The sequence below is a fragment of the Talpa europaea genome (assembly GCF_964194135.1).
Source record: "Talpa europaea genome assembly, chromosome: 4".
Lineage (NCBI taxonomy): Eukaryota > Metazoa > Chordata > Mammalia > Eulipotyphla > Talpidae > Talpa > Talpa europaea.
Genome location: NC_140070.1, coordinates 94,542,062 through 94,568,328, shown reverse-complemented (window position 1 = coordinate 94,568,328; position 26,267 = coordinate 94,542,062). Strand labels below are relative to the sequence as shown.

General features: G+C 40.2%; 2 protein-coding genes across 2 annotated transcripts in view; one reads left to right on the top strand and one right to left on the bottom strand.

The window, feature by feature from the left end:
- Positions 1 to 26,267, bottom strand: part of CD96 (CD96 molecule) — a gene marked incomplete at both ends in the record, with an annotated part of 65,327 nt that overhangs the window by 16,984 nt on the left and 22,076 nt on the right. Inside the window, 3 exons of the mRNA XM_084232656.1 lie at positions 14,210 to 14,299; positions 16,193 to 16,381; positions 18,794 to 18,881. Of these exons, the coding sequence (XP_084088782.1) occupies positions 14,210 to 14,299; positions 16,193 to 16,381; positions 18,794 to 18,881 (367 nt within the window). The remainder of the gene's footprint in view (positions 1 to 14,209; positions 14,300 to 16,192; positions 16,382 to 18,793; positions 18,882 to 26,267) is intronic.
- On the top strand, positions 23,586 to 24,202 carry ZBED2 (zinc finger BED-type containing 2; the record flags this gene model as incomplete). Its single annotated transcript, XM_084232103.1, is given in 6 exon segments — positions 23,586 to 23,607; positions 23,610 to 23,644; positions 23,646 to 23,682; positions 23,685 to 23,945; positions 23,948 to 24,089; positions 24,091 to 24,202. Coding segments are annotated over 6 exon segments (609 nt in total).

Sequence of the window (26,267 nt, the reverse complement as noted above, 5' to 3'; positions counted from 1 at the left end):
GCTAATAAGCATCTAGGAACAAAGGGATCAATGATGCCCAGTCACTATCCTCAGGGAGCCCAAGGTCATTTCAGTCTGATTGTCTCCAGCTGAATTCTTATTTTTTTTAGGCGGTGGAGGTGGGGGGTCTTGGCTAAGGGTCTGTACCAGGTTTCATAGATTATTGAGAGAATGATCTCTTTTCTGTGGACTTTGCTTATCATGTAGAAGTCAGAGCTGAAGTCATTCAGGGAACTATCTACAATATCCATCCCCCTTATCCCCACTGTACACATACCCTAGGTCTTCATATCTGGTTCAAGGTTAAGATCCTTGGCATTTCCTGAACTGAGTTCTAACAATCTCCACATCATCACCCCTTGCTAATCCTTGCATACAGGTTTTCATTTCCTCACCCAACATTTGGGAACCTCTATCTTCCCAATTGTGCTCAGCCCAGGGGAGGCAATGATCACCTCCCCTGGAGCGCAGTTCATGGAGGATATGGACATTAGTCCGAGAATCATATAAACCAATCCAAATATGAAAACACATGAAAAAAGGAGTGCCTACTCAGAGCCACAGAAAACTCCTCTGAAGAATGTAGTAGGAAAAGGAGGGATGGGTGGGGTGGAGTGGGGGCTTTCAGACAGTGGATGCAGCGGGTGCCAAGTCCCAGCAGGTGGCCTTGCACATGGCACTTGAGAAGCTTTAGTAAATGCAGTGTGTGCGGGACCTGTGCATTCCAAGGCTGGGCCTTTGACGCCCGTGAGGAGCATGTGTCCTGCGTGTTGAATGGAGCTGGGTGTGGGGCTGCAGCACATCAGCTGTCACTGTGCACAGAGTTGCTGGCCTCAGCAGCGGCAGGACAACGATCACACTGTGGCAGCAGTCACTGGTGGCAGTGTCTTGGAAAGCAATTTTTTTTAAAGATTTATTTATTTAGAAGAACTGGGGTACAGGCCAGAGGCACGGGAGGGTAAGAGAATTCACCAGAGAGAGGGGAGCAGAACAGGCAGATCTACTGAAATACAGTGCTGAGGGGAGTAGGGGGCAAGACAGGAGAGGACTGCTGTGCCATGTGTGTAGCTCCCTGGCCGGCCAGGAATCGAACTGGTGTTGCAGAGGCTGCAGATGGCCTCACAGCACTACGCTCAACCCACTGCGCCACTGGGGAGGCCCCAGCAATTCCTTTTTACCTTGAGGCAATCATGCTTAGTGCATTCAGAAAGAGAAAGACCAAGGCTACATGATTTTACTATATGCAGAATATAAGGAAACAAGGCAAACTAACAAAACAAATACAAAAACAAACCTTTAGACTCTGACAGCAGCATGGTAGTTACCAGAGGGCAAGGAGGGGGTGGAGTAGCTGGAGGCAACTGCTGGATGGTGGGGGATGGTAACCAGACATTTGGTGGCACTGGTGGTGTGATGTATACCGTGTTGTAAACCAATGTTACCTCAATAAAAAAGAATCTGACCTGAAGATTCTGCGAGGTTGGGGAGGGTTAGGAACAAAGAGTGTGGGAAGCACAATGGACTGTGGATGAGCTGGTGGTAGGTGCCCAGGGTGGGGTACCTGATCAGGAGGATCCTAATGTTATCACAATTAAAAGAATAAATTAATATAAAAAATCAGATCCTGTAACTCTAAGGGACATATGTGAATGTCTCTTAACATAAAGTAGATCTTTAAAAGGATAGTATTTGTATTCCTCTCAGCCATGTCTTTAAAAAAACTATATGCATCACATATTTCAGTACATGAATTAGACAGCTTGCTTTTTGTCTTTTCTATTTCAAGGTTAAGGTTATACTTTACAACTCAGCGAAGCCTCTTCAACATTCACATATTGGTTCTATATGATGACATACTATGTAGAAGGTAATATGCCAGACTCAGTGATGGAGAGTTGCTTGCTTTGTTGGCTGGTTGTTTATTTCTCCTTCAGTTTGAAAGTTTGTCACTAAGTCTTGCAGGTGTGCAGAGATACATTATAATGACTCAATTTCAGAAAAAGGGGTTTAGAAGAAAACACTACTTCATACAAGATGGTTTGTTTATATTAATTCATAAACTGCCATGAGGTTAGATGACACATTTTGAAAAACTTCCTAGTGGAATTTTATTTCACTCTTTAAAACATTTTTCACTAAAATTAAAACTACCCTTTTATATTATCACTAGAAATTTGATTAAGCCAGAAGACAATTCTAGTCAGTTCTGAGCTGAATGGAGGAGACAGAAACATTTTCTATCAGAGAGAACTCTGGTTGCCTGCTCATGACATTAAGAACCAAATCTCTTAACTGGGATTTGCCCTCTTCACTGCCAGAAAAAGGGAAAGATGGGAATGTTACGGACTCTTATTTCCCAAACAGTTAGAATTTCTAAAATTTTGAGAATCATTTAATATAGAGCTGTTATGTGCCAAATAAAAGAGACAAATGAGCAGTTGTAAGGTAAGGTAAGTAGAGGATAAAGAGTAAAATGGTAATTAAAAAAGAAATAAGAAATGATGATTTGGCATTCCTCCTTCAGGAATTAAAAATACAAGTAAAGGTCATAATTTCTTTTTAGATTAATTTCATTTGCTGGATTTTGATCATGGGATGACTATCCTGACTGGACGATCTGGGTCTTAGCTTTATAATTGCCCATTATGCATATTCATATTTGATGTTCAGAATAAATATACGAAAGAAGCAATATATTTTAAGTTTAGGAGACAGTATTAAAGGGGTGAAATGACTTCCCCTCAGTCTTAGAGCTGGTAGGAAGCCGAGACAAGAATTGACTCCAAAGCTGTCTGACATCAATGCCTATATTCATTCCACTCTGGTGGCTTTGTGAAGTATAGTCAACCTTGGGGCAGCACATGCATTGATGGAACCAGGGCATAGCCATAGAAAATTCAACCATGGACCCAGCACTTAACTACTCAGAATAGAAGGCTTTTTATTTTTATCTCTCTTTTGAGAGTTTATTTTTTGAATTTTATTTATTGAGGTGACATTGGTTTTCAACATGCGTGTGTTTCAGAGGTATAAAATTATACCGCCTCACATGCATGTCCTTCACCAGGTCCAGTATGCCCCCTGCCCACTGTCCTTTCCTTCTCCCTCTCTTGAAGCTTGCACCACAGTCAATTTTTCTGAGTTTGTTATTGGTTGTTGTTATTTGTTATTGACGCTTTGTTTCTTTATATTCCACAGATAAGCAAGACCATCTGCTGTTTGTCTTTCTCCTTCTGACTTATTTCTTTGCGCATTATCCCTTCCACTTCCATCCATGTTTTCTCAAATGGCCAGAGAATTTTGAGTAGTAGTATGTTTTGCATGTGCACCACATTTTTTAAGCCCCTTCTTCTGTCCTTGGGCACTTAGGTGCACATAATTTGGGCACATAAATCTGTACAAGGCTTTTTATAACCTATGCCTTTCTCACATCATCACCACTCCATTTCCTGCCGTAAGCCTTCAAACCCTGACCATGTGCCTTTTTCTTTATGGGGCCTTTTTTGAGAATCCCTGAAAACTTTCTTTGTTAATCCCTTCCTCCTTTGTGTTTCTCAAACTCTCCTTCATCCAAGATAATTTATTGTGCTAAAGACTTACTGATAACCATGTGTTGTCACAGTTGTAGATAATGGAGATATATCAGTAGACAAATCAGACAAAAAATAAACAAATGAACAGACAAAACACCCTGCCCCCATGGGCAGGGAAAATCAGACAATCACACAGGATATTAAACGATGTTTTGGAGAAAAATAGAACAGGGGAAGGGGATAGGAAGTGAGTCAGAGGGGAGCAGTAGTTTCAAATATGGTAGTCATGGAAAGACTCCTTTAAAAGAAGGTGGCATTTCAACAGAAATTAGAAGATGAGGGTGTGAGCCATGTAGATTTCTGGGGGAAGAATTTTCTAGGCAGAGAGAACAAGTGAAAAGGTGGAATTGACCAGGTATGTTGGAGGAACAGCCAACTTAGCTGAAACAAATGGGGGGGTGTTATATAGTACTGAGGGTATAATTAATTGGAGATAACATGTATCTGCTCCTCATTGCCCACTTTCCTCCTCCACTCAGTATTCATCTCAAGTAGAAATAGACATAGTATTCTAAGACTAGATTATTTGTTTCTATTAGCATGTACGCGCGCACACACACACACACACACACAGTTTTGACAAAGATGGGCTAATAAATCAACTGCTCCATTTCTTACCATAAGTACCTTCTCTGTTTTCCCTAAGGAATTTAAAGGGAATAATAACAAAATACAGAACTTTGATGCTTACTAAGAATCAGCTATTGTATTAGGCAATTTACACATCAAGTCTTTTCCATTGCTTGTATTAACCCATTTGGAGAGGGAATTATCCATAATATTACTTATTTTTCTCCTTTTTTCTCCATTTTCTCCAAGTATCCTTACTTCTGGCCACCCTTCCAGAACTCTGCTTTTTATTTGCCAACCCATCACACTATAGCCAAGGATAATCACTTCCTGATAGTCTCAGCAGGGAAACTACTACCTCATTATGTTTCCTTCTTTTTCTCTCAATAAGTTCTTCACTGAGTTACTAATTTTTATTTTATTTAAAACAAGTTTTATATATTTAAGGTGATTTTTATGATTTTTTTGTGATATGATGTAGTAGAATAATCACTATATTCAAGATAACCAGCATATTATCATTCCTCACATAGGTAAAATTTATTTTTTTTTATAAAGACAACATCTAAAATCTACTATCTTAGCAAATTTCTAGTATTGATACTGTATCATTAACTATAGTCATTCTGCTGTACTTTAGTCCCCTCCATGGTAACCACCATTGTACTTGCTCATTTTGCTATTTCTTTGATGTAGTATAATTGTCTATTTCTGCTTTTGTTGCTTAAGCTTTTGTTGTCTCATCTAAGGAATTATTGCCAAGGTCAAAGTCAAGGAGCTTTCCCTCTTTGCTTATGTAGAAGTTGTATAGTTCCAGGTCATATGTCCAGGTCTTTAATCTATTTTGAGTTGATTTTTGTATATGGTATAATGTTAGGGTCCCATTTAATTTTTCCCCAATATAATTTCTTGAAAAGATTATCCTTATCACATTATATATCTTTAAAAAAAAATTTTTTTCACATTATATATCTTGGTGCCCCTATTGAAAATTAGTTCATTGGTTTCTTATTTTCATGTTTAAAATACAATTTCTACATTTTTACTACAGTTAATTTGATAAAATGAAGGAATGTAGCTTTTTGAAGAGATTTATATTTGTAAATAAAAATTGGCTATAACAATGAAAAAGAAAGAAAGAAAATTAGTTGACTGCACATGCTTGGGGTTGGTCCATGTGTCACTTTTTATGCCAGTACCATAATGTTTGTAGTACAGGGTAAAATCAGGATGTGTGATGCTTCTAACTGCCTGTTCTTTCTGAATATTACTTTGGCTGCTGAATGTTTTCTGAGGTTCCATATGAATTTTATGATTGCTTGTTCTATTTCTGTAAAAAAAAAAGTGATTGAAATTTTGATAGGAATTGATCAGATCTGTGGATCTCTTTAGGTAGTATGAAAATTTTAAGAATATTAATTCTTGTAATCTGTGAGTACCAGTTGTCTTTCCACTTGTTTGTCCTTTTCAATTTCTTTCATCAGTGTTTTATCAACTTGAGTATACAAGATATTTCACCTTCTCACTTAAATTTATTCCTAAATATTTATTCTTTTTGACACTGTTGTAATGGGGTTGTTTTCTTGATTTCCTTTTTAGATAGACTGATGTTGGTGTCACTTTATTCTCAAAAATCTACATTTTTATAGATAATACAAAACAGAATTTTCAGATTTTCTGCCCATTTTTTAATTGGCTTGCTCCAGATGAAGTCCCAAAGGTTAAGAACAATGTTACAGACAAGTCATCCTTACTTCTAAAGCAGAGTCTATATTACCTACTAAGAACATATAAAGGCAGAGCGGAGTAGGTCCTGTCAGTTATGATCAACTTCAAGGTTATGTGAGAGGGTAGAAGACTGGGTGAAGATTTCTTTGGACAAAATTATCAGGTTACTGTACATCAGGTCCCCTCTCATGGGGATGGGGAAGAAAAATCTACTCACTTACCTTAGCCCAATGAAGTGTAGTTTCAATGGAACCACTCAGAGCTCATGTTGTGTGTCCTAGAGTTTGAGATAGAGGGGACCAGAGCCTGACTCAGGCTAAAGAATCTACACTGGGAGTCCATATTTGCTAGCAGTGCTGAGCAGTTGCAGAGAAGAGGAACACGTCCCTCAAATACAATAGGAGTGATTTTACCCAGGATGAAACAGGATGCCCTGAAATAAAATCCAACCCAAAAAGAATACTTAAAAAATAAAGGCCCTGCAAGTGGGACAGACCTCCAGAAACTCATGGACTACAGGTAAGCAGTAGGCAGAAGATGGGAGGTGAGGTGTGATTCTCACCAAGAAACAGCAGCCACAGGCTGGTCTTGGGATTTTTGAGAAATCAGCCAAAGTGTCCCATGAAGTCAACTTTTATTCTCCCTACCCAGAGGGCACCACATTCAGATTAAACCACCTTCCAAGGAAGCTCTTTCCTCACCCACATCTCTTCTCTTTTCCCTACCTGTGACCCCCCAAGAGGTAGTCAGAGCCAACAACTAGGAGTGGATGAGAGGATGAGGCAGGAAATCATAAAAGATGTCACCCACAGTCTCTTCTCCACACCCTGGAGACACAGGCCACACACCTTATACTCTAGGTTCCACAGATGAGACAAACCCACAATGGGAGGGACGGGGCAGACTGTCTGGATGAAATCAACTTTTGAAAGTTTTCACATTACATTTGACAAGCCTTTTTAATAATTGACACAAGTCTGTTCTGGTGTCTGACAGGAACCAGACACATTTATTATATGAAAATCACCCAAATAGTCAAGGAACAGCCTGAAATTTCTTTCAGTGGTCAGGAAGAAATTATTTAATAGAGTTTAGTGGGCAAAGAATGACGGGAATAGGAAAATTATTTTTTGCTAACCTACCTAGTCTACCTTATTTATTCAAACACAAAGACAAATGTTATTTGTAAGTTCAGGTGGTGGCTGAGTGATCTGGTTCATCATGTTTCATGTTCAATTTTCCAAGATGTTGCCTTATTCCTGTGTAAAATTGAAACTGAAATTTTCTCAAGTAGTAATATTTTCACTTGACCTTCCAATCTATCGACATAACTTCTGTAGGCATAGCCACCTAATCTCCTCGACAAACATGCAATTTTACTCCATCAAATTGCCTAGCACAAAGAAACTTTGAAACCATAATGACAGCAACTGGAGGACTGCACTTAGAAGAGTCTAGGCCAACAACCACCTCTAATCACAGTCAAGTCATCCCTATGACCCTTGATTTAAGCATAAGGTAGATACTGACCTTCAGCCTAGCATAAAGGAGATGTGTTTAATGAAATCTGAGTCCCCACACAGGACTGTTTTCCCACGGGAAACACATTCCTGAATGTCTAAGGGAAATGGGCGCTGCCAGGTGACTGGGCTAGAAAGGGTTTTCAGGTCCCCCCCCCAGGGGAGATGGCAGGGCTCATCACACATCACACAGTGCCTCTATGGACACTGAGGAGTAGTTGTCTGATAGCCTTTCCCCAGAGGTACTTCACCCCAAAGGGGGGAAAACCAAACAAATTGTTGCATCATAACCCAAGTGTAATCTGAAACCAGCTCCAGATGGGGAGGACCAAGAGAGGCTGAAAGGGACTGATTACCCCATGTTGGCAGGCAGCAGTTTTTATAACCAAGGGAACTTACACAGACGCCTCCTCTAGGGTGGCTGCAAGATGAGTAGTTTTCTGTCCCTGCCTTACCAAATCTTAACAGTTTATATAGATGCTTTTTACTGGGTTTAGTCACAGGGACTGTCCACATGCCTCGGCCACACATTTTATGTCAGGGATATGTCCTTGGGCAGCTTCTGAGTGTGAAGAAAGTGAGCAGAGGGCACATTCCAAGAACAGGGGAGGAGTGAGGAGCCTCTAATCGCCTGGGTCCAGCCCTGAGGGCAGCAGATGGCCATGTTCTTTTGATTGACTTCCCCAAAACAAATATCCAAAGTAAACCAGTCATCAAGAAGGCTATCTTTGATTTATGGGTGACAGGTATGGGGAAAAAAATAGTGATCTATCACAAGCTGTAAATGTGTGCCCCAGGTGAAAACTGGGAAAATGACGCAGTGCCAGAATTCCCTAGGATTCAAGGAAAGCACTGGAGTTTCATATGCAGTATTTAAATTCATAGCTTGGGGAAATAAGAATTATAATAATGCTGAGAGGGCAGGAGTAATGAATGGAGGAGGTCGTTTTCCGGATTAATTTCCAACCGAGGAAAATGTTAGCCCCATTCCCAGAAGTTGCATTTCTCAAAAAATACTGGTCCAAAGAAGGGGGTGATGAAAGTAGGCACAGCTACTATGCTGACTTTTCACAGCAGTGCCACCGCCTTCACAGTGGAAAGGATTTGTTCAGTCTCTAAAGACATTTCTTGGGCACCTGTCATGGATACTCAGAGGCGATAGGGCTCAGGGTCTGAAGTCGGACTGTCTGGGTTCCATCTGTTCTGGTCTGTTCCACTTTCTGCACGATTTTGGGTAAGTTATTTAACCTCTTTGTACCTCAGAATTTTCATCTGCAAAATGGGATAAAGACAGTATCTATATAATTGTGTGGCTGGGACGATGAAATAATACATTTACTACTTTAGAATGGTGTCAGGCATATCAAAGGCCCTCAAAAAGTAACACATATTATAAGTATGATTGCTTATTACTGTAATACAAAGTGGAAGTTGGTAAAATGTTACAGGTACTTGCCAGGAAAACACTGGAAGACCCTTGTACGCTAGTCTTCTAACACCCCTTCAATTGTCCTCTCGAGGTGGGCAGACCACCCTGTTGAGGCTCATGTTGCAGGACTCCTGCTCTGTTTCTATAGGAGCCCATTATCATTTAACCAGTATCACTGTGAAATAATACATCATTTGTCTCCTTACTCCCTGCTTTTGCTGATACCACTGTCTGCAGATACAGCTTTTGTTTGCTTGTATTTTTCACATACTCAAAAAGCCACAGTGGCTATTTGCTGATATTTAGATCACAGCCCAAATCCAGAGTCCATTAACTTAAACTTGGCCTCCCCTCAACTCCGCAACCTTGCAGCTCCTCCCCAACAAGTGCAGTCATCCTGGCTGTCTTCTCACATCCTGCACTCAGTTTATTTTGTCTTTGCACAAAATGATTGACTGAAGATCAGCTGTTCTTTCACATCTCTTCCAGGAGTCTATTTCCTCCACAGCTGAGCAGACTTCCCCAGCACTCGCTAGCTTTTATTTTTTTTAACTTTTCAGTGTCTGAATACATCTGATAAAGGCCAAAGATATCAGACAGCAACAGAGTTATCCTGACACCTGTAGACAGGACCCACATGATGGGTGAAGAGGCCAGAAGTTCCTGTCAGAGAAAAACCACCGGTCTTCTCACTGTCTTGAGACTCTGTAGGGTAAATCAGGTTTTTTACACCACTAGCCTCTGTGGCTATCACCTACAGCCTTGATTGTGTTAATGTAGAGATGTGTGGGCGCGGGGCACATGTGCCTGATTGTGGACAACTGGAGCATGGCTGTGCATGCATGTGCAAGTGTGCACACCTGAGCTTAGGGGTGGCGATAAAAGCAGTGGCAGCAGTGGGAGAACAAGTAAGCAGCGTGACCAGAAAAGAGCTGAAACCATGAGATGATGCAGGAGAGAGAACACCAGCGAGAACCCAGAGAAAGAGTGTAAAGATTTGCTGGGAGCTGGGAGGCTTGCCAGTTTCTGAGATCCCGGGGCCCCCTGCCTTGCCAACCTACAGGATTGCTGCTAGAGACCCTCTCTGGGTTCCCCTTCTTAATTTTAGTTCCCCTGGGTGCAGGTCTGTGCACTCAGACCTGCAAGGGATCCTCTGATCTGCTGCCCTGTGATTTGTACTCAGCTTACCTCATCCAGCCTGGCAAATCCTCCAGGTTGATCCTGCACCCAGTTCTGTCCTGTTTCTTTTAAGCTAGTTGTTTCGCTGCATCCCTTGGGCAGCTACTTGTTTCAGATTGATCCCCTCCCACCCTCACTGAGGATGAGGTGTGCTCACCTAGGGGAACTGGCCAATAGCTAGAGGCAGACTGAACTTTTTTATGCAAAGTTTCCAGGAGTAAAAAGATCTACAGAGAATTACATAAGTTTTCAGAGAGGGTTTAATACAGAAATCAAAGTCATCAGGTCCAAGACATAAAATAAGACGTGTAGACATAAAAATTGGAGGCACACCAAAGGTCTGTGGCTTGGTGAGCAGTGAAATGGGAAATGAGGCAAGTGGGGTCTGCCAGATCAACACTGGGCAGCTAAGGCCCTGACTTGCCTTATCTTTGTAATTCGAGCACCTAAAAATATTCATGGCACAAAATAGGCATTTAATGCTTATTTGATGAAGGAATGATTATCTTGGATACTTGCTGAAATCTGGACTGTCATTTCTGGGGTCTGCTCTCTAGGCTACATACCCTGTATACAACTCATAGTCAGTGGATTAGGAGCTCCTTTTAGCAGCTCCCACGTTCGGCTTGCACTGCCCACACTAGACTTGTCAGGTGTCTGATTGATGTAGACTTGTCTCATTTTGCCACTTAGCTTGTCAGTCCCATGTCTTTTCCTAAGACAGCATTGCAAACGCAGCTGAGATTCAGCAAACACCAATTAGTTCAGGCTGAATTGAGCTGGGCTTCCCTGGTTAACTCCTGAGGTAAAAAATGTATTGTTTCCTTTGTCTTCAACATTTGATTTCAAAATATCCTTTTATTGAGGAAAATAAGAACACAAATTGCATATGCAGTTTAATAATTGCTGCTGAATAATATAGTTCCTACAAGTTGGAATAAAATAACATTTTTGAATTTCATTTCCATGACATGTTCTATCTTGCTTCCTCTCTTAAATGAACACACAAGGGTAAATCCTACCAGCTGCAGAAGTAACCTGTCATGTGATTTCATAATTACCCTCAGGTTGCCAATACAAAATTTGGATTTTTCAGTAATAATTCATTGATTATTCTAAGAAGATTTAGATAAAATCAACCATGAATTTGAGAAATAAACAGACTGAAAATTGTCCATAAAAGAATCTATTGTTACTACCTTTAGAAAGGTCCAGATTTTGTAAAGTGAGAAATAGCTACTTTATTACACCTGAGATGGATCGAAAACTGTTTTTTCGACCACAGCACCAGTCATATTTTGGCCCAGATGATTCTTTGTTGTGAACTTTCCTGTGTTGTAAAATGGTTAGCAGCACATCAGGGGCAGGAGCATCCCCTTCTCAACTGTGGCAGCCCCAGACATTGATAAATTGCTCTGGAGAGTGGGGGGAAATATCCTGGTGAGATTTGACAATCTAAGAGTCTTGAGATCCCATGTTATCTTTTGATTCTCTAGAAATTTCCCAAGTATATATCCTTAATTTTGAGCAAATCAGATAGCATTTGTTCTGGTTTTTTTTTTTTTAACATTTATTTGATTGTATTCTCTATTTTCCTCTTTATTACTAGAGTTATATTAGATTATAGCCTCATTAAGCATAACAACTTGCCTTTTCCTCTCCTAGAATTTTTTTCATAGAAATCAGTATTGTGTTTTGTCTGATAGAAGCATTTAATGTCTGTCAGCTAGCCCCATCTAAACCTCAGCTAGAAGAAATACAATTCAGCTTTTAGTTGGCAGAATTTTATGTCATGGCAGCATGACTGCCCCCCGCCCCCACCACTCTTTGGTTCATCATTATATTCCCAGCACCTAGAAAAGAATCTGTTACACCAGAACAGAGTAAGTGCTCAATAAAATGTTTGGTGACTGAATTCACTTCCTTTAAAAAAAAAAAAAGTTCTATGGGGTCCCTGTCCCATTTCTTAAGGGATAACATTTAGAATCCTGAGGTTGGGACTTAAAAGTCTTTTTTCTACATTTTCTAATCTTCCCATCCCACTGACCCCAACTTATCTACAAATAACTTCTCAAATGCTTATGAGCATCTTTGCCATGACACAACTGTTCACTTTGTTGAGAGTATTTAAGCTCTCAAGTGAGTCAAATGAACATAATACACAATTCAATGTATTGCATTTCTTTGAGGTAATAGCTCCTGTCTCCATAAGCCATTTTCTTACTCAAAGCCTGGGACTTACTGGTCTGTACCTCTCCCTGAACATTTCATTCTATAAGATGCAGCACCTTTCCCTACTACTTTGAACGGTCATTGTCATGTGTGAGTGATCTTTCTCCAAATACTCTGCAACCATTTTGAAGACAAACACAAATGATCATTTTCCAACACTTTAGGGTCTTTAAATAGGACCTACATAGTGAAGAAACATTTATTCTCATATTTTTTATTCATTCATTTGTTCAACTAATATTTCTTTTGTGTGATTACTCTGTGCTAGGCTTAACCAGTTGATGAAATACGGTGTCTAATGTAGTGAGAATTGTATCTAGTGACAAAAGACACTGACATGAACACTAACTGCCACTTTTGAGTCTTGTTATCATTTAAACTCTTAGCATCTCAGTGACCCCATCTGGAAAATGGGACTGATAATGCTTACTCTACCTCTTATCACCTTATCACAAAGAATATTAAATTACATTTAATTTTTTGTGCAAAAAATTCTTAAGTGACAGGAAATGGTGTTTTCAATTTGTTCACAAACTCTTTGGTATTCTTCCTTTCAAGAAATTGTAACTAATTTTCATCCTTTTGAGTATGTGTGGGACTAAGTGACTCACTCCTAACATAGAATAGTGATGGCATGTAGTTTTGGAGAAGGTAATAAAAAGGTGTGTGGTTTTTGTATTGTTCACTTTATTTCTTGAAGAACTTGGTCTGGGGAAGCCAGCTACCAAATTGAGAGCTGCCAGATGGAGAGGCCCATGTGGGGAGGGACTAACTTCCTCAACAAGCTGGGAAGCAGCAGCCTCATCCCTGCCATGCCTTCAAGTGACTGCAGTCCCAGCCTCAGGAAAGAAACTGAGCCTGCCACCCAGCTGGTGGCTTCTGGGTCACTGACCCTAGAAACCATGTGAGACAATAACTGCTTTATCAGTTGCTAAATTTGGAGCGTAATTTGTTAGGCAGTAATAGGTAACTCTTACACAGTACTAAGAAATTTAAGGTATTCTTTTTGAATCTGCTATTATTTATTGATGCAGAATATCATAGACTACAATGTTTATTGCTATGAGTTAGATAGGAGAGGAAAAGCTTCAAAAAAAGGGAAACAAAAGACAAAAACTAGGAAAAGTCACATATGTGTAAAACTTCTGATAAGTAATCTGCAAGCAGTGCTTACTCTGCTACAAGCTTCAGTTTCTGAAGCCTGCAGTTACTGCAGGCTTTTAGACAAAGGCTCCCTGAAAGGAATTGCTTATTCCTACTGGCTGCTTTTGTTTTATCCCACATTTCCTTCTCATTTTGTATGAAAATGAATAGTTTTAATTAAATTAGAAATGAAAACTGTACTTCTACTCTTCATAGACTATATATTTTTTCTAATTAGAGAAAGTCATCACAGTTCTTGTTAAACACAAAGGCCACAAACAAGGGAATTTTATTATTTGTTGCATCAATGCCAAATTCTCTTTCAGTGCAGTTCCTTTGCCATAGTAACACTGACCAGCTTGACCTCTATTATTAATAATGCCACTGGGAGGCTGTATACAAAGCCCTCACAAGTCAACTTTGTCAAAGTCAATTTGAACCAAATGAAATTTAAATTTAAAACCATCTACCTACCTTTACCCCACAGAATCCCAATTTATAGCCAATTTCTTAAATACCCCACTGAGAACACAGGAGGAGGACTATTAATTTATTAACCCACTTAATAATAAACACAGAATTTAAATTTCTCACTGAATATTTATTGACCTTGATTCTCCCAGGGCATCAAGTGAGGGACTTAGGCAGCTATGTTAATGCCTTGAAGTCATGAGAATATTCCTTAATATTTCTATCTAAAATGTCATAGATAGTAAAGAGCATATATCATGCCATTTTCCTAAAAAAATTTTTATCAGTCTACTTGGTTAAAGGAATATTTGCTCATGGAAAGTAAAGAATGAAAGCATTCTTACTTGCAGGAGATATGCTTTTGGCAGAAGATTGAGTGCTGAATGTCAATTCTGTAACGGTGAGTGGTAGATCAGTTGGAGTGTTCACTGATCCTGAAAGAATAAAACAACACTTATAATGAACAAAACATTGCAATAGAAAGAAAAAGCATTGATTTAGCCCCCCTCCCCACCCTTAAGGCCCCATCACTTTTTCCTCTAACAAATCAATATTGAGGGCCTGCTATGGGCAAGGCAACAGGGTGTATCGGTGAATGACAGAGACATGGATAGAGCTGTCTTTAAAGAGCACACAGCCTAGGAAACAGACAGGTGGCAGATACACTGTTGAGCGTGTGATAGTGGAAGCGCAGGGTATTACAATGTAGAGGAGGGGAAGCAATCAAGATTGGGCAGTCTGGGAAAGCTTCCTGGAGAAAGAGACATTTAACCAGTGGAAACCAGTAATCTTCACACCATTCCAAGACTGCAGCCCTAACCATGTCCAGTTTTCTAAAAAGGAACTATACCTATTTCTTAGCGTTGAGCAAAATTGAGTATGGATGTTTCAGTGTAAACTCATGACCATATTGGAATGATCAACTCTAAGTACATGAGCGGTATAAATATATGCACTGGCAGAGCTGGTGCATTGCCCCAGTTTCAGCAGGCACCTGCTTCTGAGTAGTGGGAATGGGTTCATGCAAGCCACAGAAACTTCTCCACCCTAAGCTCCTAGTAATCAAATGTTTGTACTTATGATTGAGTTGGGCAGGATTGAAGTGCAGATTGTAGCCTTAGAAAAAGGGGAAGACTTTCCCTCATAAATTATTCTGCTTTTTATGAATATGTTATGAACTACAACATCTCTGAAAATAGGAATGTGGTAAATAGCCCTGAAGAGTTGTAACAATGATTTGCAAATCTGTTTTAGTTTTATAAGTATTCCTTCACTGTTACATATGCATGTTTGACAGTTGCCATTACAAGTTTCTATTTTTTTTATAGGCATATCTGTTGCCAGTGTATTTGTTGAGACATTTGCTCACATCTTTCAGCATGTGTAAGTGAAATCTCCATTATCTGATCTGGTTCAGAGTAATAAGCAAAATCATCCTATATATCTTTTTGTACTTGTAGAAAAATAAGTGGAATGGCCCTGTAAATCAATTTTCAAGTCATAAAAGTCCTCTATGTGTCAGATTCTGTTCCTCAAGCTAGGTACTCTAACATCACTAAGTTACAGTCCCTATTCTTAAGGGATAGTTATCATATTCATAGTTTATTCATTCCTAAGTATGGATATTAAGTATATATAATTGAATGTTTTTAGTTACTCAGAAGAAATTTTAGTTTTTCAAATGCCTCTTGATCATTAGCATATAAATGTTAATTTTAATCATATGGTAGGTTACCAAATGCTAATATCTTTAAAGAGTTATTTTTAATGAAATTTAAACAACCAAATATTGGCTGTTTCCTTTTTTTTTTAAAGATTTTTTTTAATTATTTATTTACATAAGCACTGGGTACAGTCAGAAGCACGGGAGGGTGAAAGAATTTACCAGAGCCAGAGTGGGGAGCAGAGCAGGCAGAAGGACCGAAATACGCAACTGCTGAGGGGAGCGGCGGGCGGCAGGAGAGGTCTGCGCGCCATGTGGGATCCTTGCCAGCGGCCGGGAATCGAACCGGCGCTGCAGAGGCTGCGGGCAGCTTCGCAGCCCAGGGCTCAACTGCTGTGCCACTGGGAGGCCCAATATTTGCTGTTTTCACCAGAAATTTGGGGAAACAGGAATCAGTTACATTTTATTTGAAGAAATTCTTTCCAGTAGAGTCCTGTTTGTCAAAACAAAGCTTAATTTGAAATTTAATGATTTTGATTTGTGTAGAAAAAGTTTTCTGAAATTAAAATATGGGAATAATGAGAATTCTATTCCCATTTGAAATATTTTGAATTTATAGTAATCTTGGCCTCCCCTTTTTGACCCTACTAAATAGACAACTTACCCAAGGAAAACATTATCTTTTCAGATGAGATATTCGATACTTTATTTCCAGGGCCTGGAGCCAGAGCCACACACCAGATGGTCAGGTTGTTTGATTGGGCTGGTGGATTATCATCCACTCTTGTCAAAACAGATTTCAGTTCCAAAAATCCACCTTTGTCTTTTCTCATTTCATTGGTAATGCTTATTTCTACCAAACAGATAAGGACAACATTCATCAGTACTGTTTTCTGTGTGAGCCAGACAGACCGCAAAGCAGGAAGGGATATCTGAAGACTGTTGGGTTTATGGCAACACAGAGTCGAAAGTAGTCAGACACGGCTTCTGTGTAGTGAGGGTGTATTCTTACAGCCAAGGGTCTGGAATTAACCTAAACTTCTGCATCACATTGATCCAAGGACAGGCTATGAAAACTACTGATGAACAGTTTTACTTTGTTTGTGACCACAGGTCTAAGGAGTTTTGGGGCAGTTGTCCTAGCTTATCAGCATTGTTTATTGATAACGATGAGATTGATGATTTGCACCTGCCCAGGGTGAGACCCCGGTTAGCAGGACTCTCCTCTGTGATCAGGGAAACATAACACAACCCTAGCTAAGATTCCATTTAGGGCTTGTCACTTTTGAGGTGTTCTGTACTGCCTTGGTGGTTCCTCTTTACAGAGTCAGGACGAAGATCCCAGGTCTGACTTCTTTGCATCCCTGGCTATAACTATATACATGTGATACCAGCTCTCACTTTACTCTTATTGCTATGTTGTATCATTTCTCTGTGATAAGCTATATTGTATCATTTCTCTGTGAGGATATTATATCATTTCTCTGTGATGGTATTGTATCATTTCTCTGTGATATTGCTATATTATATCATTTCTCTCTTCTAAATTTATAACCAGTGTCATTGTAAGTCTTGTGAGTCGTCTTTAGAAATAAAACTCTGTTTAATTGCTGCTGTTAGTACAACCTCCAAATAGAATGCTTGGCAGCAGAAAATTAATGTAAAACCATTTGTCAGCATAGGTCAGAAATTTATGAACTCTCACAGCTTCTTGGTGTTAAAGGTCCTAAATGCTAGTTCTGAACATATTACTTGACCAAGTAATAACTAAATGCAATTTTGAGCTGTAGAATTCTGACCACACTCTCTGGCCTCATGGGTGGGAGGAAAATGGGCACATCAAATCAGGGAATATGTACGGGACAACGGATTTATTAGTGACCTTTTGAAGATACTTTTAGGATTACAGCCTGTCAATGTGGGTGAGCTGGTATTAAAATAAACTAATAATAAAATGATTAACAGTCTCAAAATACACTGTGATGAATATAATCATTCATTAGTATAAGCTTTTAATTTTATCCATTCAAAATAACGCAGCAAGAGTTATGTGACACAGTTACAATTGGAAATATATTAAGCTTTGAGGGAAAATGACTCAGAAAAAAGGAACATGGTCATTATGCCAGGCAGTGTATGGCTGGGATGGTTCAGGCAGAGGCTGCTGTGTTTACCACCTATGAAAAATGTGGCTTTGTACATTATCACCTGAGTTTGTCTCAATGTGTATTCCCGCTCCAGGAATTTATAATCCTCCTGGTGAACATATTCTTTGTCATAGGGTCATATCCTTTATATATTTTTTAAAGATTTATTTATGCACTCAAGAACTAGGGTACAGGCTAGAGGTGTAGAGGGTAAGAGGATTCACCAGAGACAGAGCGGGGAACAGAACAGGCAGACTGACTGAAATACATTGCTGAGGGGAGAAGCAAGAGAGACAGGAGAGGTCTGCCATACCATATGTGGGTTGCTTCCTGGCCAGGGATCAAACTCGTGCTGCAATGGCTGTGGATAGCTTCATTGGTTGCGTCTTAACCCCTTGCACCACCAGGGAGGCCTGAGTCATGACCTTTACATGTACTTCCTCTAGTGCCCCCACACCCATCCCACCCAGGTCCTTACAAGAAAAAGAAGAAATTTTTTATTGAAAATATTAGTACAAAATCGGGCCTCCCTGGTGGCTCAAGGGGTTAAGACGCAACCTAATGAAGCAATCTGCAGCCACTGCAGCACGAGTTTGATCCCTGGCCAGGGAACAACACACATGGCACGGCAGACATCTCCTGTCTCGCCCGCTGCTCCCCTCAGCAGTGTATTTCATCAGTCTGCCTGTTCTGTTCCCCACTCTGTCTCTGGTGAATTCTCTCACCCCCCACACCACTGGCCTATACTCCAATTCTTGTATGCATAAATAAAACTTTTTTTAAAAAGAAAATATTAGTGCAAAATCAAAATCAACTGAACTTATTTTTTTAACAGTTGCTTTTTACTAATGCTTAAATAAAACATGAATTTTATGTGTGAGATGACAAAATCAACCGTATCTCTGACATGCTGGGAAATGTCCCACCTCCCTCCCACCGCTCACCCAATTTCTAGCAGGAGCCAGATGACATATCAGAAAATGTCATTTGGGAGGTAAGATCACATTTTGGGAGAATGAGAATTGTTCTTAAATGCCAAGATCAACTTGGCAGAGGCAATGTCTATTGTTCTGTTTTCTTTCTTTTTTTGCTGAACCCATTTCCATTGATTTCCTTACCTTTTTCACCTTGAGGAGAGCTTCCGTCTATAAACCATGTGAGATTTGCTGTGGGAAATACATTATTCAGTAAGCAGGTAAATGTCCTCTGGGGATAAAGTCAGAACAGAGAAAGGGTTATTTGCAAATTTGGAAGAAACTGGTGCCCCTTTACATCTCCACTTTTAACAAGGCAGCATCTCTTTAAGAGGTTGTGCTAAAATGTGAACTATAAATAGGCTATCTCCTACGGAGATATTATAAATTAAGGCTAGAATCCTAGGTCAACTTAAGGAGAATCTATGACAATACTAATATTCCAAGTCTGGATTGTGGTTCTGAAAAAGAGAAATGATAGCTACGTTTTGGCAGAATAAAATCATACCAAATGGCAGCCAAATAATAGAAGGAAGAAGCTGTAACAGGCAGAAATCAAAGAAGAATCTTCTGTTATATTGAAGACTGAAAGAGATCCACATTTTGGTTGATTCCCTTCCCCAAATGATGTAAAGTACTATTTGTAACAACTACAGGAACCATCTAATATAAATACCTCTCTTTTGAATTGAGTTATTGTTTATATCTTAACAATCCTGTAAGGTAAGTAGGACATGTCTTATTGCCACTTGACAGATGGGAAAACAAGACAGAGTGGTTAAAGGGAGTGGAAAGTTGTTGGTGGCACCATTGGGGATGCTGCATCCTCAATCCCTAGAGAGGATATTTTCTTTAAAACACATTGCATTGAAATGCATATAAACAAACAAATAAACTGGGAACTTATATTAAAAAACCAGAAAACTTAGAGTTGATTCTGCTTTATCAACAAGACTGTGTTTGTTCTTTTGTGAGATGGTAGTTTCTTCACAACCTGGTGAAAGCATCTAAAAACGCTTATTGGATCACCATTACTTAATCAAAAATGGCAAAATTACAATCCCATTTAAAGTTACTTGTTTTCTCATCAATACATGTATTTTACATATGACTAGCTGTTGTTCTTATTTCTTAAATAATTTCAACAACTGGTTAAACAGTAAAGAGCAACTGTGTGCTCTATGTGCCAATTTCCCCACAGACTAGTTATCTCAAGATTTTGGGTTTACAGAGCTGAAAAACCAAACTTGAGGATACTAAATAACATTTTCTGGTGAGACCTTACTAAGATGCATTTTAACATCATCCAACACATCACTCCAAAAATCCCAAGGAAATAATGAGACTTTCAGAAGAGACTATCAAATTCAAGGTGGCAGGTGGCAAATGCTGCAATTCCCACTTATTCAAGACTTGACAGTGGAGATCTGTTCATGTGGCAGGAAAGCTCTCCATGAAATCATGTCATTTTCTGTTCTAGTAAATCAGAAATAAAATAAGGTCCCCTAAAATAAATTCTTACTAAGTAAAAGAAAGAGAATTCAGTTTCTTTAATCCAAAAAAGGGCAAAGATTGAGGTTTATTTTCAGGTGGTCCATGAAAGACTATCTGAAGAGTAATAGGAATGAAATGTTAAAACAAAAAGTTGTAAAGGTTTGCATTAATGCTAATACCTCCAACAATTCCTGATTCATTTCCTCCATATTTAGTTAACCTGCCAAAATATGATGATATGGTAATATCAGGAACACATGGGGCTTCCATTGTTTTACAAAAGCAACTGGCTCATTGAAAAATTCTCTTGTCAAGTTATAAAAATGTTAAAAAGATTTAACTCGTGGATTCTCTGAGTTCAGAATTTCTGTAATGATTCAGATCACAAATATTCTATAGAATTTCCAGATTCATTTTCCAAGTTTTTGTTTCAGAATATGGTTCTTGTCCTGAAACTCCTCCCAATCTTTCTATAATAGAAGGGCTGAAGACTAAACAAGTTCAAATTTAGGTCACACATCCTATGAAATGTCAAGCACATATAATTGCTGAGGAAGCAGAGTTTTATTTATTTGGGACTTCCACTTGCCCAAACGGGTAAGAAGAAACACATGTTGAATTAGATAAAAATATGTACCATAGCATAAGTGCACAAACTTACAAGTGCACTCACATGCTCCTCTGCTGAAAAATCACAATCATTTATTCATTCATTGCACGCTTGTCACATCCATGAGACCAGCCAAATAACTAGTTTCTCCAACATGATGTTCTAAATACATACGGAATTAGTCAAGAAAAGCAAAAAGGATTATCTAATGAGTGCCAAGGAGTTTATGAGCAGTTCTGTAGGAGTACAGAGAAGGGTAAAATATGGGAAAACTTAGAAAACAGATCTGTTTTGTGGATGGGAAAGAGATGATTTGTATTCTACAGTGTGGAAAGTGGTGGGGAATCACAGAGCTGGATGGATGGAAAGAGCCCACAGAGGAGCATCTCACTAGTCAAGTGTTGGCAGTGGCTACTGCCCCGGGAAACAGGGGGAAGTCAGCAGATGGCTGGAGCAAAATGAAATTAAGAAGTCAGAAAAAAATGAATTCAAATCTGGCTGTAGAGCTGATCATTTCCTTATTCCCATAGATGTAATACTGAAGTGGTGACCATAACTTTGGGCAAAACTTTGGATAAAACCATTTCCAAAGGACTTTTCCTAGAATCATTTTGAAAAATTTACCTTTTTATTCTAGAAAGAGAAATCATTAAAAAAAAAGTTTCATTTGTTTACCAACTCTTCATTCCTATTTGGAGTTTTTCCTAACAACTACTACCCTCCCCCATCCCACATCTTTTTTGACATTTGAAATTGAACTCTTAGTCTCTATGTATTTTCTATTGTGTCATTTTTATTGTTTCTCCTAGTTTTTTCTTTAAATGGACTCAGAGTTTTTTCTTTGATGGACAGCATCTCTAAAATGTTCCTATATCCAGGTAGATTTGCCTTCTATATATACTGATACTACTATATGCAATGTATATTGATAGCGGTTATCATACCTTCATTTCATTCCAACTAAGAGAAGCAAAAACATCTCAGTTTCCCCACGCTAGTTACTTAATACAATAAAAAGAAACACCAAATCTGTTTTGCAATTTGCTATATATTTTTTTAATTTGGAAGATTTCCTTTCACTTTTCTGTACACTCTTTGGCATTTCTAGTGACTTTATTTACAATATCCATAGTTTCCAAACTACAAAGCGAACCTCACCATCTAACAATCTGACAAAGAATTTGAGAGAGGTGTCCTGAAGAGTGTAGTTTCTCAGCCCATATTTCCTTCTTTGCCCCCGAAATCGCTTTCTTTGCTTGAGAGCTTGGATGATCTAGTCATTGGGAAACAACTAAAGCTTGTAGGTGCTTGGCTTATTGTTTTACTTCATGAACGTCTGCTCTAGATGTTAGAGCAGGGAGGAGAAAAGCTTTGCATTCGTGGCTAAGTGTTGCAAAACAACAACAACAACAAAAAATCTGGCCAATAGTGACATACCCACTTGGAAACAAGGCTCCCTTGAAAGTGGGAGGGAACAAGAGTTGGAGGTGCCCTCCTGCTCTGGGCTGGAGTCAGTTTACTGCTATCCAAGGCTTGTGTGGGACTCAGCCTGCACTGGAGTCTGCAGAGACAGGTCATAAGCCTGCTTGCTGTAAGTACCCACTGTGGCTGGGGATGTTTCCTAACTGTCCAGGGTTGCAAAGCTCGAGGAGCAAGGCTTCCATTTGCTAAAGAAATGACCCTAAGAGGAGAGAGAAATCAGATGTTTTAAAAACATAATATCATTATCCATTCTTAAATTGGGGTAAATGAGCCAAACATCTGAAATAAGCTGCTGTGGGGAAGGTCTGATCAGCTGTTGGCTTTGCAGGTGATAGTGCAGGGAAGGTGTGGTGCATATGCTGCTTGCCCGAGAATGACCAGATAACCCCACCTCTCCTATGAGGAAGCCAGTGCCCCAACTGAAAACAACCAAGTCTACTGTTCAGTTTTTTGAATCCCAGCCCCAGAGGGATCTCTCTAGGAATAAACTCACCTATAATACTCTAGGAACTTCATCGCCCAGTTCCTGACGGGCTTTATATCTTCTGGACTGTTTGTTGCAACAGTTCTTAGAAGCATGAGTCTCTCACATTGGTATTTGTCCTTGCTTGTGCCTACCTATACTCACAAAGATCCAGTGAGGCCCCAGCTCTGGGGATCCTGACAACCTCAACCCTGAGGCTGTTTCAGTGGAAGCAGCAAGGAAGAGAATCAAGAAGAAAGAAGAAATCTAAAATTTTGAACATTCAAAATACCCATGGTCTTGGTTGATATAGAGAACAGCAAGATTTTGTAATTGTTGGACTAATTTTTTTTTTCTTTGTAACTGAGCCAAGGAGGATCAGCAAGTATCTTGGCATAGAGGGGATGTACCCGAGAGCCTCAGAGGCCATTTTGCTTGGCTCTGACTCACCCTGACTCTCCCGTGGGCAGAGAGAAGGAAACATCACACATGTCCAGGCATGGCCAGCCTTTGACTATTATTACAAATCTCCAAAAGCTACCATAGTCCCTTCTGAAAGGCAAGGTGGTAAGACTCCCTGGTGGCTCAAGGGGTTAAGACACAACCTATGAAGCAATCTGCAGCCACTGTAGCACGAGTTTGATCCCCGGCTAGGGAGCAACCCACATGGTGCGGCAGACCACTCCTGTCTCGCCCGCTGCTCCCCTCAGCAGTGTATTTCAGTCAATCTGCCTGTTCTGTTCCCCGCTCTGTCTCTGGTGAATCCTCTCACCCCCTGCACCCCTGTACCCCAGTTCTTGTATGCATAAATAAATCTTAAAAAAAAAAACAACAAAAGCCACAGTGGCTCAATGAAAGCTCTAGAAGAGATAGGATGAAGAAATAGGATGAGGCAGGAGGAGGAAGAACAGGGAACAGGATGAAGGCCAAGGAGGACTTAGAGATGGAAGGAGGAGGAAGAGAGCAGTGAGATGGGAGAACTGGTAGGCCCTTTGGCACTCCTGTGCCCCAGGACAAGGGAAGCTGTTTTTCGGAAGTATGGGAGTATTTCCACCTGGCCATTGTATGTGTTGGGCACCACCCCAATCAGTATGCCACCTGCTACCTGTGTGGCAGGCAGGTGAGCCATGGCCCTGGGGTTAATGTGGGAACCACAGCCCTGTGGAAGCATCTAAAACACATGCACAGAGGGGAACTGGAGAAGAGTGGCCATGGTCAGTCAGGACAGCACTGGGACCCAGGACGCCAGTGCCCCAGCTCCCCATGAGCATTGAGCGCAACTGGGACAGGCTCCTGCAGCAGGTGGGGGCCCTGGCTTCTTGGGCCAGCCAAAGAGAAAAAGAGGTGCTCAGGAGAGAGAGGGCTGTGGAAAGGAGAGAGCAAGCCCTGAGGAGTGGAAAGGGCCACCCTGGAAAGGAAGTGGAAGGGGAGAGCTGAGAGAGAAGCCTGCCAGAGGGAGAAGGGCCTGTCCGGAGGAGCAGCTCATCCATTCCATTTTCTTTAAATGGGGCATGGGGGAGTCTATTCTGAAAATACTGACTTCAGTCTCATAGTAAGGAGTCCATTCTGGTTCTGGCCAAAATTTAAAGAACTTTAATGGGCTTTTGTTTTTAAGAGAAAGATTGGACTTAATGCAGTTAATCTCAGCAGGCCTTAACCTGTAAAATGCTTACTGCAGGGGTTCTACAGCTGTCCTGACCCCTGGCCACCACTTCAAAACATATTAGCTAAAGATTACTGTCACTTTTCCACCAGGGGTCTGTGAGTTGTTTGGGGATGGGCAGAAGAGACCTGCCTGTCAACGCTGATGAATGAAAATAATGGGATTTACGCGTAATACTTGGTTTTGGTGGAGCTGAGTTTTGGTGGTATTGATGGTCGAGCCTGGCTGAGGTGCTGGACTGTGTCTAAGAGACCCCAGCACCGTCAGAACTCCTACTTCCTGGGACTGATGGTTTTGTACCCATATTGGTGGTGATGTGAGAACTGGATACAGAACTTCTGTGGGACCCAGCTGTGGAAGAGCAAAGAAGCCTGAGTCTGAGTTTTCTGTGCCATCCCAGCGCTTGTGTCTTCCCTGTGGCAGTGTGGGGCACAGCTTCTCGTAAAGCGGTTATGTTACTGTAAGCTGTGAACCCTGTGAGTCCTTTCAACACCTCACACATAAGGAAGGTGGAATTGGCACAGAAAGCCATTTCAGCTGACTTGAATTAAACATAAAGAACTTATGGACTCTTCATCAATATATAAAAATATTTTCAATATATGAAAAATAATTTTATATTTTAAGCTCTGTTGAAGGAGAGGGAGTGAGGAAGAGGTGATAGAAACTCAGAAAGAGAAAAAGATGGAGAGATGGGGTGTATAAGGACGATGAAAGAAGAGCAGAAAAATCAAAAAGAAACGAAAAGGGAGAGAGAAGAAATGTGAAGACAGGAGAGACAGCTCCAAGAAGACATTTACCATGGAAAGATGAGAGACCACAGCCGTCTGGGAAAGCAAAGGACAGAGAACAATTTCTTAGATCCTGAGGTCAATTTTAATAAGTTTCTTTTGTTTTGTGCCTACAAACTATGAATTCATTTGAGCTGTAGATTCTGGATTTTATTCCTGCTACTGAAATCCTAACCATGCCGACCTAGTATTCGCTTAGTAAACTGTTCATCTTTAAAGAGTCACAGATGCTTTTATAAAAAGGGACTTAACAGTCTATAGGGAAAGAAAAAATTCCTCGCTGCTGGGGTTATGTCCCAAATGTTAACTGGGGAATAAAATAAAATGAAATGGGGGGACAGGGAGAGGAAGGATTAGGGTCAAAATAAGGGGGGGTGCAATTGTATGGGGAATATAACCAGAATGAAAATGCATACATTGTGCAAAAATGAAAAATGATGTAAGAATTATATAAAATAAAATATTAAAAAATATATTAAAAAATTTAAAAATAAATAAATGTTCCCAATTTAAAAAAAATAAAATGAAGTGGGAAGACAATGTGGATTTTGTGTTGCAGCTGACTTTGTATTGCACGATTCCTCCAGAACTTGTAGTTTTGTTTGTTTGTTTGTTCTTTCAATTGAGTTGGGTATGGGGAAGGAAATGGTGAGACCTGGGAAGACAACAGGAGGTAGTGTCTCTTTATGTTGTAGATGGCCCCAGTGCTGCGTGGCACACACCACCCTGAAAATGTACCCTGGTGTGATATTGACAGCTTGCCTGGTTCAGGCCTCACCTATGTAGCTGCCTCTTCTGCTTCTTAGACTCATTCGTCAACAGCCAGCTCTAACAGTCAGATCTATCCTCCTTTTGAGCTGTTTGTGAAACAATCACAAGCACAAACACCCGGACTGTGAAAAATTCAGGCTGCACTGGATTTTTAAAGAATTCTAATTATTTCATATTTCACTTCCCATGTGATTTCCCCGCAGGGATGTGGTATTCTTTCAGGACACAAGTAGTGCAAGTGATGGTGGTGGGTGTGAGTTCTGGGGCTGGACCTTTGAACTCAGAGCCTTAATAAACCAAAAAAGATGCTAGGGGGTGAGGGAGGAAGGAGAGAGGGAAGGGGT